Source organism: Danio aesculapii, chromosome 3, assembly GCF_903798145.1.
Source record: "Danio aesculapii chromosome 3, fDanAes4.1, whole genome shotgun sequence".
Taxonomy (NCBI): domain Eukaryota; kingdom Metazoa; phylum Chordata; class Actinopteri; order Cypriniformes; family Danionidae; genus Danio; species Danio aesculapii.
In genome coordinates this window covers 57,993,401-58,008,054 of record NC_079437.1, presented here as the reverse complement: position 1 = coordinate 58,008,054, position 14,654 = coordinate 57,993,401, and the positions used below count along the sequence as shown (strand labels likewise).

General features: G+C 37.5%; 1 protein-coding gene across 2 annotated transcripts in view; it reads right to left on the bottom strand.

Moving 5' to 3' along the window:
- Positions 1-2,467: 2,467 nt before the first annotated feature.
- The window catches only part of mosmoa (modulator of smoothened a), a 60,593-nt gene continuing 48,406 nt past the window's right edge, over positions 2,468-14,654 (bottom strand). Inside the window, exons 3-4 of one of the 2 annotated variants that reach the window (XR_008836306.1) lie at positions 3,382-3,854; positions 2,468-3,306 (exon numbers count right to left, since the gene is read on the bottom strand). Coding sequence is in view for 1 of the 2 variants with exons in the window: in XM_056454308.1 (XP_056310283.1) it covers positions 3,670-3,854 (185 nt within the window). In the remaining variant the exon portion in view is untranslated. Of the gene's footprint in view, positions 3,855-14,654 lie in introns of both variants that reach the window. The other variant, XM_056454308.1, reaches the window with a different exon arrangement.

Here is a 14,654-nt window from a genome sequence, read left to right as displayed (position 1 = left end):
CCATAGTGTATGCGAGTGTATGCAAGAGTGTGTGGGTGTTTCCCAGTGTTGGGTTGCGGCTGGAAGGGCATCCGCTGTGTAAAACATGCTGGATAGGTTGGCGGTTTATTCTGCTGTGGCGATCCCTGATTAATAAAGGGACTAAGCCGAAAAGAAAATGAATGAATGAATTCATAAATGTACTCATCCGATTCATTTGGGGAAATATTTATGATTTTTACTACTGAATTCACAAATTGTGTTTTGAATTTACGAATTGGATTTTGTAAATGTGAATTGTGCTGTTCATGTATGAGCTTTAATTTTGCAAACATTATTTTTGAGACTGATCTGACTCCAGTATCATTTCAGCAATAATTTCAGTCCATATCTTCAACCTCACAGCCTCTTTCCTCATGTGATAGCCATGAAAAAGGCAGAAGACCCCTCTTACAACATGACATTTCGTTGAATTACGCAGATTAATATTATAAATCCTTTTAAATTTTGCAAACTTCTAAAATATGCCTCCAAAAATAGGCAACACTCTCATCCATTTTTACACTATTAACCTAAAATGGTGGCCGAGCAAAGGAATTATTTTGGGGGTGAATTGGGGTAACAGCCTGACATTTTTTTACATTGCAAATTTAACTACTAGTTGCTAGGCAACCAGGCAACCTGCGCTTCCAAAAATGACCCCCCCACACATAATTAGCCACAGACTCTTCATGCATGCAAAGTTTGTTGAATTTGAACAGAAACACCAGCAGTAGTTAGTCTAATGAAGAGAAGCTCAGCTGAAGTCAAGCGCCAGACCTTCTTTTATGCCTTTTATTGTATACAGTGAGATACTGAAACAAAGAGTAGCAGAGAAAACAGTTGTCTTGCCGGTACATGAATCTGTCAACAGTAACTGTGCACAAGGACTGCTAACATCCTTTCATAGATAATACTGTTACTCATACGTTTTCCTTCCCTTTTAAAAAATCATAAATAACAGAGTTCCATATGCACCTTTTTGCAGTCTTCAACATGGATGCGATGTCGTCCACCATTTTTTTCTCACAGTTCGCTTTACTTTAAGTTTGCAAAACCAATTGGATTGATCACAAGTGGGATATTTTCATATGAACATTTGATCAACCCAAGAGTGTTCTTTTGTTTACGAGAATTGTCTAAAATTTTAATAAATATATTTGATCTGCTTGCCATCCCTATAGCGAATATGAATGTTTCTATGAAAAGTGCGGTATTTCAAAGCATTAACAAAGTCAATTTAGTGAAGAACGCAAAGGCGACTGAGCATGACCTTTCATTAACGGAATAAACAAACGAAAATCAAACACACACAAAACAAGAGGAGATCTTATGAAAAAAGCAACAACTTGTGAGTGAAACGTAACCTTCACATCACACATCCATCATAAACAGTTCTGATTTCAATCCACTGGAACGCTGGCTTCCCCCCCCAAAAAAAAACGAGGCACGAAAAGTGGGTTGAAACATGGGCGTAGTCTGTAGGAGGGATGCGATGTCGTCCACCATTTTTTCCTCACAGTTCGCTTTACTTTAAGTCCCAACAGGATTGATCACAAGTGGGAGATTTTCATACAAACCTTTTATCAATCCAAGAGTGTTTATCTTTGTTTACAAGAATTATCTAAAATTTGAATAAATATGTTTGTTCTGCTTGCCATCCCTATAGCGAATATGAATGTTTTCATGAAATATGCGGTATTTTAAAGCATTAACAGAGTCAATTTAGTGAAGAACGCAAGGGCGACTGTGAGCATGACCTTTCATTAACGGAATAAACAAACACTCACACACAAAATAAGAGGAGATCTTATGAAGAAAGCAACAACTTGAGGGCAAAACGTAACCTTCATATCACACATCCATCGTAAATAATTCTGATTTCAATCCACTGGAACGCTTGCTTTCCCAAAAAAAAAGAGGAACGAAAATTATGCGCAGTCATTAACACGGATGCAATGTCGTCCACCATTTTTTTGTCACAGTTCGCTTTACTTTAAGTTCCAGTTTTGCCAAAACCGATTGGTAAGTGGGACCGATCGCAAGTGGGAGATTTTCATATAAACATTTGAACAACCCAAGAGTGTTTATCTTTGTTTGCGAGAATTATCTAAAATTTGAATAAATATATTTGATCTGCTTGACATCCCTATAACGAATATGTTTTCATGAAAAGTGCGGTATTTCAAAGCATTAACAAAGTCAATTTAGTGAAAAACGTAAAGGCGACTGTGAGCATGACCTTTCATTAACGGAATAAACAAACGAAAATCAAACACACACAAAACAAGAGGAGATCTTATGAAGAAAGCAACAACTTGTGGGCGAAACGTAACCTTCACATCACACATCCATCATAAATAATTCTGATTTCAATCCACTGGAAGAGAACGCTTGCTTTCCCTAAAATAAAACGAGGAACGAAAAGTGGGTTGATGTAACACACACACAATCTTAAACTCCTTTTATTCAGTGTCAGATAAATAATGCGCCATGATCGCAGCATTTCAATGAAACGTCCATGATCACGACGCAAACTTTACAGGGCGCACGTTTTCATCTTGGTGGGGGAAAATTTAGTTAAAATAATGAGGTAAGGAGTTCTCTTTTTGTACATCTGTAGTGCTTCACCTACTGAAATGGCTAAACCGCACGCAATGCTCCCTAAAACTCAAATCATGCCCTAGCATTCAAACAACAACAAAAACAGCTTTATGGCACATTAGCAAATTAAAGTAAAGGGCTCTGCAAATTCAGAGATCAAAACAAGGAGATGATAACGTCACATCCGCCCATGACTGAACCAAACACTGCCCATCCTCGAATGAGGGTAGGTTATTTTGGTTTGTCAAATTCAGAGACGAATCCGTCAATATCTGAGCGTGTAACAGTGAGGCACAGGGTCCTGACCGGCAGTCCTGGAGCATTTGCCTTGAGTAGCGGGCCAACAACAACGAAAACAATGTTCCTAATACTGTTCCCTTTTTCCTTTGTAACAGTGCAGTAACTCAGCCTGCCCTCGGGCTAATGAAGAGAATGAGTCCTGTTGTGACCCTGGTGAATGAGTCGAACACCATTGCCTGCATTCTCCACCACAATCCTGTAGTTCCTCTCCAGAAAGGCAGGGGGCGCATGTGAGAAACTGCAGGCTTTTTTTCCTTTGTAACAGTGGAGTATCTCGGCCAGCACTTGGGCTGTTGGAGAGAATGAGAGGAGTCCTGTTGTGACCTCAGTGAACGGGTCGAACACCATTGCCCGCATTCTCCACCATAATCCTGTAGTTCCTCTCTGTAAAGGCAGGGGGCGCATGTGAGAAATTGCGGGATGTAAAAAAAACACAAACAGAAGATAATGCAACAATACTCCAAGGTAAAGTAGTACTGGAAGCAGCCACTGCTGTAGACGCACTCGGTCCATTCCACATGCGTGTTATCCTCGCCCCGATCCTTAGGGTTGAAACTTAAAGACAGCACAGGTTTAAGAAAGCACAGGGTGGAACGCACTCTCTCGCCTGTTGTGCGTGCAGCAATCGTCTTTTCAGTTTTTGCAGTTTAATGAGATATTTCCGTGTAACACCACCCCCTGTCGATGAGTGCCGTTTCCATCCGTTTGGCTTGGATCACCCCAGCTGTCCCTGCTGGGAAGGTCCACTCAGCCAGGAAGACAGACTTTTCCGGCAAACAAGAGCCCCACTATTGTGAAGAAGATGGAGAGCACGAACAGTACATAAGAGGAGCCCACCACCGTGTTGTTGGGTAATTTGTATGGCTGTCCTCCTACTTCATTGATGTAGAATCCTATGGGGAATATAAGGGCGGCCATACAGAACAAGATCACTGCAGAAGAGAAAGAAACAAGTGTCATTATCTAGGCGATAAGAGGAACTCAGATGCACAATTGTATTGAAAATCATTTGAGATGGGATGATAAGCAAGAAAAGAGCAGTAGCAATTACAGGGATTATACTATTGGCCAAACAGTAGCCCCTTTCACAAAGTGATACCGGTAAATGTCTAAAAAATTACCAGAATGACTTTACCGGTAAATTAAAGAAAGCACTGCTCACGCAGACAAAGACACTTCGAGGACCGTTCACACATCTATTTCAAAATACAAATGAATTCTGACATCATTAACCAGAAATGAGCTCTAAATGGCCGTGCTTTTATTTGTAAACATTTCAAGAGTTCACACTAAGATAATGCTCAACTATGAAAGCAGGTTTAGCATTGCTGTCCCGGGAGAGAACCCTGAGCTCGGAGATAGATGAGCCCAAGGTTCCCGCCTGGTCACTGAGCATTAGGAGGGATACGAGATCAGGTGTTTCTCGAGTGCCCCCTTTTGTACTTTGGCTAATATGGTGGTGCTGATTGATTTAATGTGAATGTGTTTAGTGCTTGTGACTGTTATTATGCTTTATTTATGTGCATGTTTTTAGACTGTTGGAGAAAACCAGAGGACCCGGGGAAAGCCCATGCAAACACAGGGAGAACATGCAAACTCCGCACAGGGAGTGCCAACTGTCTTGAATAGAACTTGAACCTGTGGCCCTCTTGCTGCAAGCCAGCAATGCTAGCCACTGAGCCACTGTGTTAACCGATCATGTAAAGTTGAGGAGGAAAAAGGGAAGGATGGGGGTGGGGTCCAATTAGTATGTAATTAGTTTGTGAAACTTCACAAAGGGAGTCATGTGGTTGATGATTTCACTTTTATTAAAAATTTTGGTCACTTTATTTTGTTGGTCAATTTGTTGAATTTAAGTTACATTGCATCTACAGGCCAACTAATTCTCATTAGATTATAAGTAGTATAAACTCAAACTGGTTCAGAGCCATGCAGCTCGTGTCATCTCAGTCAAGTGATGCGATTTCGCAGGTCAGAGTTCACCAAGTTTGAACTTTGCACCGCAGCAACATGTGAAACTTGACGCATGACCTTGCGTTTCCGGTCTGACGCATTCGCGTGTGTATGAATGGAAGTCGATGGGAGGAAAAGCCCAATGTGACTGCAGCTTCACCCTGTACAGATTATTTGTTATTTTATGACATTAGCAGTCTCTTTTTTTAAACTTTAGTAGCAAATATTAAGAGTTTTGTTGTTTATTGTTGAAATTTGTTAGAGAGAGAGAGAGAGAGAGAGAGAGAGAGAGAGAGAGAGAGAGAGAGAGAGAGAGAGAGAGAGAGAGAGAGAGAAAGAGAGAGAAGATGTAATGAGCACACATCAAGTTTGCAAGTGGTATTTAAAGCCAATAAATTGCTAAGTCAGGTAATAACAGTAATCATCGCTGCAATAATGTTGATAATTAAATTCAATCTTCAATTAATTTGAAAATAATTCAAACTCAATTATTTCTTAAAACTTTAATATAATGAAGTAATTTAAAAGCAGGTCCAAAATTACCAAATATATTCAAACACATGGAGGAATTACCTAGTCTAAAATATACTCTAACATTCCAGGAGTTACAAACACATTTAAACCTGGGAGTGAACTGCTTTTGTTATCATTAATGTGTGTAGGGCCAACACAACTCTATACTAATTCTCTGAATTAACACCATGGTAGCCATAGCAACATGCTGCTACATTTGGCATCAGCTAGTTTTGACTAACATAACAATACAACCACTAAAGAAAGACGCATTAGGATTTGCAAAACAATCCAATGTTGAAGAGTTGCCATGTTACTACTTACTAAGAAGCAACTGGGCTTAAATGATGCAGTTTATAGGAGCTTGCATGGGTTTCAGTTTATTATGTGCTTGTTGTTATTTGGTCTCAAACCGAGGACTCGAGAGATCAACAGATCATATCTTTTTCTGGAGCTGACTGCATATGATTGGCTTCTGTCTTTCACATGATTAACGAATGACTCAAACCCGATAGAGGACTCGAAAAAGGAACTAAACTTCTACTCCACCTGCACAAATGTGCGCATGTGCGAATGAACGAATCACTCCCTGAGAGGACTCATCAATCTCGAGTCATACAAAAGATTTGTTCAAAATGAACGAATCATTCAACAATGACCAATCACTAATTAATATTATTTTTCATTTGTGTGATTTTAGCTAAAGATATAAGATAAAGTTTAAGTCCAAAATATGTATGTTAAGGCCTAAATTAAGATCCCGGACGAGCCCCCATATGTTACCACCGGCTCAAAATTGTAACATAAGAGAGACAATGCCAGGTAAATCATAAAGAGAAATGGTTTATTAACAAAAGGCATAATTAACAAAGGATATTTAAAGCAATCAAAGTCAGTACAAATGGATGTCAGTGGTGAAGGGCATGTGCATGGTAGTGAACTGAGCTCGTAATCTAAATAAATAATCAAAAAGACAGGCAGAAAGGTCTGGCTAATCGGGCTCTCCTCTCACGTCAAATGTTGGATTCTTTAAAGGCACCATATAATAGGTCTCAATGTCCCACCCACAAATCAGCAAGCTCTGCAAAACACAACAAAAATAACCATGTCCAACTCAAGACCTAACAACGTAGGACACTTAAACCTGTTTTCACTAAAAGCCACAGAGGCAAACATTTAGTCAGGCATAACACTGTATACTAATTAGATAAGATGTTATGAGTTTCCAGCATCTTCTCCCAATGAAGGTGAATCTGCAGCTGGATTTGAAGTGTTGAGGAAAAAAATCTGACAACTTGGTTTACAACTGAACTAGTTAATCCTTTCCTTTCACATTACATTTCTGTATTCGGCAGATGTGTAATCCCAGGATATTCTAATGCCTGGGTAAACAATAAATGTTCTTGATAACAATGAATTTTATAAACAATCCGAGATACTCATGAGACGCTGTAGGGTGCTAAAGCAGCCTCCGAGTGCTCACGGAAATTCATTTAAGTGCTTTAGAACAGGATTCATGCAACACAGCAGGTTTATTCCAGAACTAATCTTATAAAAAGCCAAAATATATTTTTGGTATGAACAGAATAAAGCCGCAGCATCCCTTTTGTGGAAAACCATATAAAAATTCACCACACAAGATAATCAGCTTGCCTAGATCCTGGATTTTCAGTTAAATACATGCTAATGTAACAGAATATACACCTTAAATGGTTATTCAAATATGTAAACATGCTCTACTTTAACAGACACATTTATAGCCACCAACTCCAGTAGTAAACAAGACTTGAGAGACCTTGGGTTAACATTATTTGCATTTTTCAGTGTCAGAGTTATTGACTGCACAAAGCAGTGCGTGACCACTTTACATAAATATCTCTAGCGTACTCATATTTTGCAGACAAGCATCATGTTTTACTGAATGGATTTTTGAGCTGGTGTATAACAGCATAACTGGAGCAGTGTCTTCCTCACTGCATCCTCCATCACTATTTGACAATTTATACCGTTATATGATTGTTTATATTCAGTTTGTCCACAGAACATCAATATGAGACATTTGATTGGCTGTTGGTTGCTAAGTAACTATCCATAAACTTTAATATATAGCAAATACTGCACATCTATCTTAATACCTGGGTTTAATAACCCTGGATAGGAAAAGAAATCAGAGCTAAGCCCACTATAAGATTTAAAGGGGACCTATTATGCCTCTTTTTGCAAAATGTACAATAAGTCTCTGCTGTCCCTAATGTGTATATGTGAAGTGTCAGCTGAAAATACCACACAAATAATGTGTTATAACTCTTTGAATCTGCCCCCTTTTAGGTTTCGAATTAAATTGTGTCATTTTGGTGACTGTCGCTTTAAATTCAAATGAGATCGTGACCCAGCCCTCTTGTCAAAAGAGGGCGGAGTTATAATTGCCTGTATGTCAGCATAGTGGCAGATTCAAAACATGATTTGTTCAAAACATAATTTGAGCATCCTAAAACACGTTTATAATCCTCTTTAGGGCTGCACAATGTTGTTTCAGCATCGATATCACAATGTGTGAATCTGCAATAGTCACATTGCAGGATCTGCATCAGCACCACAGTTCAAAACATGAACAGGTTGAAGACTGATTTCACGCGGCCGCCATTTTAAAAAGTGAAATCGAGGCTGAGATGGGAAGAAACCTGGAAGTATCGCTTGGAGTTAAATAGGAATGTTGTGTACCTGCCTGTATATATTATCAGCAAAGAGAAAGTGACGCAAAATTTATTATTTCACCGCCTTCCAAGTGACCCGAAGGTCCGTTCTGAATGAATGTTGAAAATAAAAAAAGGGATATCAGAGCTCATTTTCAGCTAAGTTAAGAAAAATGGCATTAGCTAGCTAATATTTTCTTTCCCAAACACACGTTTTAGATGCCATTTATCAAACTCAAAATAATGAACAGATTCTTTTACTATACTGGACTTCTCATTTCGGTACTGAAATACTAAATTTCCCCCTAACATTTAAGGCACTGTTGATGGCGTTCTTAAACATCGCTGATTTGCCATAGTATTCACCAGTGCTCAACAGAAATGACAGTGATTGGCCGAGAAGGTTATCAGTTCACTCATCGTTGTTTACCGAGTACAAACACAGACGAGCGATCCGCTTGATGACTCCACTGATCTTCGCAGCTATTTCGCGCTCCAGTGTCCGTGTATCTGTGTTTGCACTCGGTGAAGAGCGGTGAACTGATGACCTTCATGGCCAATCACAATTATTTCTGTTGAGCACTGGTGAATGCTATGGCAAGTCAGCTGTTTATGAACACGCTCAGTGGCGCTTGAATATTAGCGGGAAATTGATGTTTTTTTTTAACACTTCAGTACCGGGACAACACTATTACAGACAACATGAGGGTGTGCTTCAGATGACTGCAGTGTTTTATCACTCACCGGGTAACATGGGCTGAAGCAGAAAAACGTCCCCATGGTGTTTACCTGGTGCCATGAACTGAAGCCTAGGAGGACACTTAAGCGTATTACTCTTAAAGAGACTGTGATGTTGTTTGATGCTAAATTGCTGTTAATTGTTTAAATTAAACATAACTGAATGATATTAAAGTGACGTTTACACATTTATTTTGAAATCTCTGCAACAGTTGGAGGTTTGTAGTCCACAGCATGTTGCTGCAATGTTTACAGTGCTGATCCTATACTTCTGGGTTTCTTTCCTTGCTTTGGTTCTTTAAAATGGCGGCCGCGTGAAACAAGCGAATACAGTGTGTTGTGAATTGCAGAGCTCCTCTATTAAAAAAAAAAGTTCTGAAAGAGATCAAGCCTCAGCCAGGTAATACGCAAAAGTAACTTAAAAGTAACCCAACGCATTACTTACTATAAAAAGTAACTAAGTAACACAACTAGTTACTTTTTGGGGAGTAACTCAATATTGTAATGCACTACTTTCTAAAGTAACTTTCCCCAAAGGTGTTGTAATATTTAATTTATTGTCAACTACAATCAAAAACATTTTCTTTTAGGCTAATGAGTGACTTAATGTGTATTAAAATAAAGAAAACAGGTTCAACTGGCAATGATGTTGAAACAAAAGTATTAATGTTATTTTCATTCATTAGTTTATTTTCCTTTTGACTTAGTCCCTTTATTAATCAGGGCTCGCCACAGCAGAATGAACCGCCAACTTATCCAGGGTATGTTTTACGCAGCGGATCCACTAGCAGCCGCAACCCAACACCGGGAAACACAATACACTCTTGCATTTACACCCACACATACACTACAGCCAATTTAGCTTATTCAATTCCCCTATACCGCATGTCTTTGGACTGTGGAGGAAACCAGAGCACCTAGAGGAAACCCACAGAACACAGGGAGAACAGGCAAACTCCACAAAGAAATGCCAACTGACCCAGCTGTGGCTCGAACCAGCAAGCTTCTTTGCTGTGAGGCGATTGTGCTACCTACTGCGCTACCGTGACCCCTACATATTATTTTAATTTAAAAAATTTTTGCATTGTACAATACCTACACTTTCAATTTATAGCACAGGCTTAGCATGTCATGTAATGCTATAATTGGTGCCTATTAAATTAAATAATTCCATCCTGTAAAATAAAATCACATGGCAGTCACTAGAGGGCGTATTTTCACAACAAACAAAGGTGTAGTTTGATGATGGTGTTACTACTACTACTACTACTACTACTACTACTAATAATAATAATAATAATAATAATAAATTTAATTTAAAAGGCGCCTTTCTGGCAACTAAAGGACACCATACAATAAAACAAGAGCAATAAAACAACAAGAAAAAAATAGTCTTGATTAGAATAATGTAAGGGAGTCAATGTTTATGATGGCAGATGGTGGTGAGTTCCAAAGCCGGGAGGAAGTGTGGAATCATGGAAGTGTTGTTTTCATTACATCTTACTGGACTTCTAAAATCATTTTGATGGATGAGCTGAAGTATTCAATACTTATTATCATGGTAGCATGAAGAAAAACAGCGCATTTCCTCTGGCACGGAAATGAAGTATTTCAATTCATTATTATCGTTCTTTTATAGACTTAATTTTATAAATCGTTTATAAAATGTATACATTACAATTTTACAATTATAACAATTGTACATTGTTATAATAAATTTTAATAAAATATAATAGAAATATAATTTTTTTTATTCTAATAATAAATTATAATCAAATATAATAATATATAATTTGTAAAATTTCAATAATAAATTATGATAAAATATAATAAAAAATAAATATTTTAAAATTATAATAATTATAATAACATTTTTTAATTATAATAAAAATGTATAATAAATAACAAAAATATATATTTTTTAATTATAATAATACATTTTTATAAAATATAATTAAATATAATAAAATTTAAATTATAAATAGTTTTAAAAAGTTTATAAATAAATGATTTGTGTGTGTATATATACAGCAATCAACATTTGAAGTGGATCAAAACATGGTTAATATGTTACGTATGTTAATACACGCCTAATATACAGGACTAATAATTCACGGTTTTGAGATGCAGCACTTTTATAACAGGATGAATGCTGAAATGAACGACTTTATCAAGCTTCACGAAGCAGTGTTTTGGAAATCAGCCATCACGACTCGACCCCTAATCATAAGCGCAGATCAAAGGGCTCTGTTGACAACAGCAAACCAGCAAAAGTCTACAGTGAACGATCATCTGCTCAAACCTCTGGCCTGTTTAAACTGACCTGCACAGACTGACCAGAGCGCTGACACTCCGAAAGGCTTTTAGCTAGATAAAAACAGACAGCGCTAATAGACGCCTGAGTGCAGCCTCGGCTCAATCTTAGTGGCCATTAGCAGGATAATAGCATCTTTCAGCAGAAAGCAACGCTGCAATTAAACACAGCGGCCTTAAGAGAAGTGCACTGATCCGGCCGTGTCAGCATTAAACGTCTGCCTTTGCACTTTTATTGCATGAACCACTTTAGCTGGTCTGGCCTCTTAGACGCACACAAAAGAGTGGGTTAAAGAGATGAATGGAGTCGAGGCAGTGGACGAAAGGTCCCGGCCTCAGAGGAGTGTAAAAAAAAAACAACAGCACGTCCTGCGGTGGTAAATGCCAGCTTATCACGCTGTTAAAAAAAGAATAATACACTACATGAAAAGAGGAGAGGTGCTGTTTAGAGCACAATGAAGAAAATATATATATATAATAGCTGAATGAATGGAGCGAAAATAGAAACCGGTTTGAGCCGAGACACCAGAAGCACTCACGCTGCACACAGAGCTGACCGAGGCTATTTCTGTCGGCCGCCTTGATGGACACACAAATGCATTCGGAAAGCTGTAATTTGGCACTCTGCTTAATGATTCGTCACATGTGTATTTATAGTGTTCATTTGGAGTGATGTGATATGTGGTCTGGTAGACATTTCAGTCATTTATGAACTTCTCTGTGAAAAATAATGATTCGAAATTATGATTATGAGCACATGATTTATGCACCAATGATAACTGATATGAAGATTGGCATTAAACTATTTATTTACATGTAAACACACACACATAAAGATGCACACATTTATATCCACTACCTGACAAAAATCTTGTCGCCAATCCAAGTTTTAGGAACAGCAAATAATAATTTGACTTCTAGTTGATCATTTGGTATCAGAAGTGGCTTAAATGAAAGGCAAAGGCCTCTAGATTACGCTTATTTAACTAAAATAAAATAGGATCATGCCTTGATTTTGAAGGTCTGACTTTGCTTAGACAAAAGTCTCATCACTTAACAGAAATAATGTCCAGTAGGGGTGGGTGGTACACCGGTGTCATAGTCATCACTGGTGTGACATTGCGCCACGACATGGATTTTCTAATACCGTCAATACCGTAATAAATCAATTATGCGCCTTGAACGGCTGCATTTACATCAATAATAGCTAATTCTAAATAATAAGGCATTCAATTTTCTTCAAACGTTCAGTTGTGGTCTGAATACCTGTCCTTATACTACAGGGCTCGAAATTGCAACCATTTTGGTCGCATGAGCGCCCGAAATTTAATCTATGCGCCCTCATAATATATTTGGGAGCATTTGTGTGTCTGAATATAATGGTTGTAGTGCAATCTGATTTGATTTTCTCTAAAAACTTGCTGAATCGCTCTACCCTGCTGCTGTATTGGTTCATATTAGCTGTCAGTCACTCAACGCTTCCCGCTGTCAGATAACAGGGAGCTTTTGCTACTGCAGGAAATGCAAACGGCTGAAGAGTGAAAAGTGCACAGGTTTGCAAACCTCACCTAAAGTTATAATAATAATAATGGCGCAGATGACAGCGATCATGACATGAGGTAAATGTTGATCCGCCAGCTGAGATCAATCGAGTGTTTTCGGAGAAGGTGCCCGAATCTCGATGCGTTGCATTCACCGCGTGTTCAGCGCAAATGTCCGCTAAATATAAAGTCTAATACTGTAGACATCATCGCCAAAGAAACTCACCTTTACTAAGTTTACACTGAAACTACGGCTCATAACAAAGAGCGGAATTGCGCTGGTGGTCATCGCAAGAATCCTGCTCTGTCTGCTCATAAATTGGTGCGGCTGACTCGCCTGCTTTATTCCACCAACACAGAGAAATGAAGATCAGCTCATAACGAGACTGAGCATTTACAATGACCCAAACCAAAACTTTTAAAGAGTGATAGAAGTGAGACTTTCTTTTGTCCGTTCTTCCTTGAGATGTATATTATTTTGCTATTGAAAGTAATACCATGATATTATACCGTCACCGTTCAAAAGATGAAAAATACAGTGATATTAATTTTAGGTCATATCGCCCACCCCTAATGTCCAGTATAGAATATAAAGTCATGCTGCAGTGGAAACAGAATGAATGTTGTGTATGACTCCCATGAGCTTGGAGGACTGCATCCATACATCTCTGCAATGACTCAAATCACTGATTAATAAAGTCATCTGGAATGGCAAAGAAAGCGTTCTTGCAGGACTCCCAGAGTTCATCAAGATTCTTTGGATTTATCTTCAATGCCTCCTCCATATTACCCCAGACATGCTCAATAATGTTCATGTCTGGTGACTGGGCTGGCCTTCTTTTCTTTCAGGAACTTTGATGTGGAGGCTAAAGTATGAGAAGGAGCGCTATCCTGCTGAGGAACTTGCACCTCTCCTGTGGTTTGTAATGGGCAGCACAAATGTCTTGATACCTCAGGCTGTTGATGTTGCCATGCACTCTGCAGATCTCTCGCACACCCCCATACTGAATGTAACCCCAAACCATGATTTTTCTTTTACCAAACTTGACTGATTTCTTTATTTTCTATATATATATAGAAAGAGCAACAGGAAACATTGAAACAATTTGACCACATTTAGTGCAAGTTTGTTGGAAAAATTTTCTTTTTGTAACGAATTTAATTTAGTATAATTTGTATCTTTATTTTAATGTATTTTTTGTGTGTCTGAATTCATTTTAGGTGAAGAGACGTGCAAATACTTTTTTTAATAATAAGGGAATTATTCATTCAATTCAAGTAGGCCTCTTATAACAAATAAAATATAGTATTTGAGTATAATATGGATATATGGATTTGAGTTATGAACTACAGTAACAGTTATATGTTAAACTAAAACCAGGCTTCAATCATAATGTGAAGAATAAAACATGGTTTTTTGTTTTGATCAGGAAAATAAGGGAATGACTAAATAAAGCTAATAAAGTAAATAAATAAAATAATACTACTAATACTATTGTTTACTAATATTATCAATACTAAAATACTACTGTTATCTATTAATTTAAATTAATGAATAACATTTAGATTATATTTAGATTAATTTAGATTATGTAATGCAAACAACTAAAGATTTTTAAAAGTAATCCAAATTTAGTTTATGCTCAAGAACTATCACTTTGCATTGCACAGTGTTAAAAGTAAATAGCTGGCATAATACTGACAGAAAAGTATTATGCTATTTTATAGAATTAATGTATATTAAACGTTACAATTTTATTGATTTAATAATTCATTATCGTCCCATTTATATTTAAATTAACACTTTTATTTCTTATTTTTGTAGATATATACAGTTGAAGTCAAAATAATTGAACCTCCTGTTAAATTTTAATTCTTATAAAGACATTTTAAGTGCTGTTTAACAGATTATTTTAAACATTTCTAAACATAATAGCTCCAATACCTAATTTCTTTAGTTTTTGCCATGATGGCAGTATAA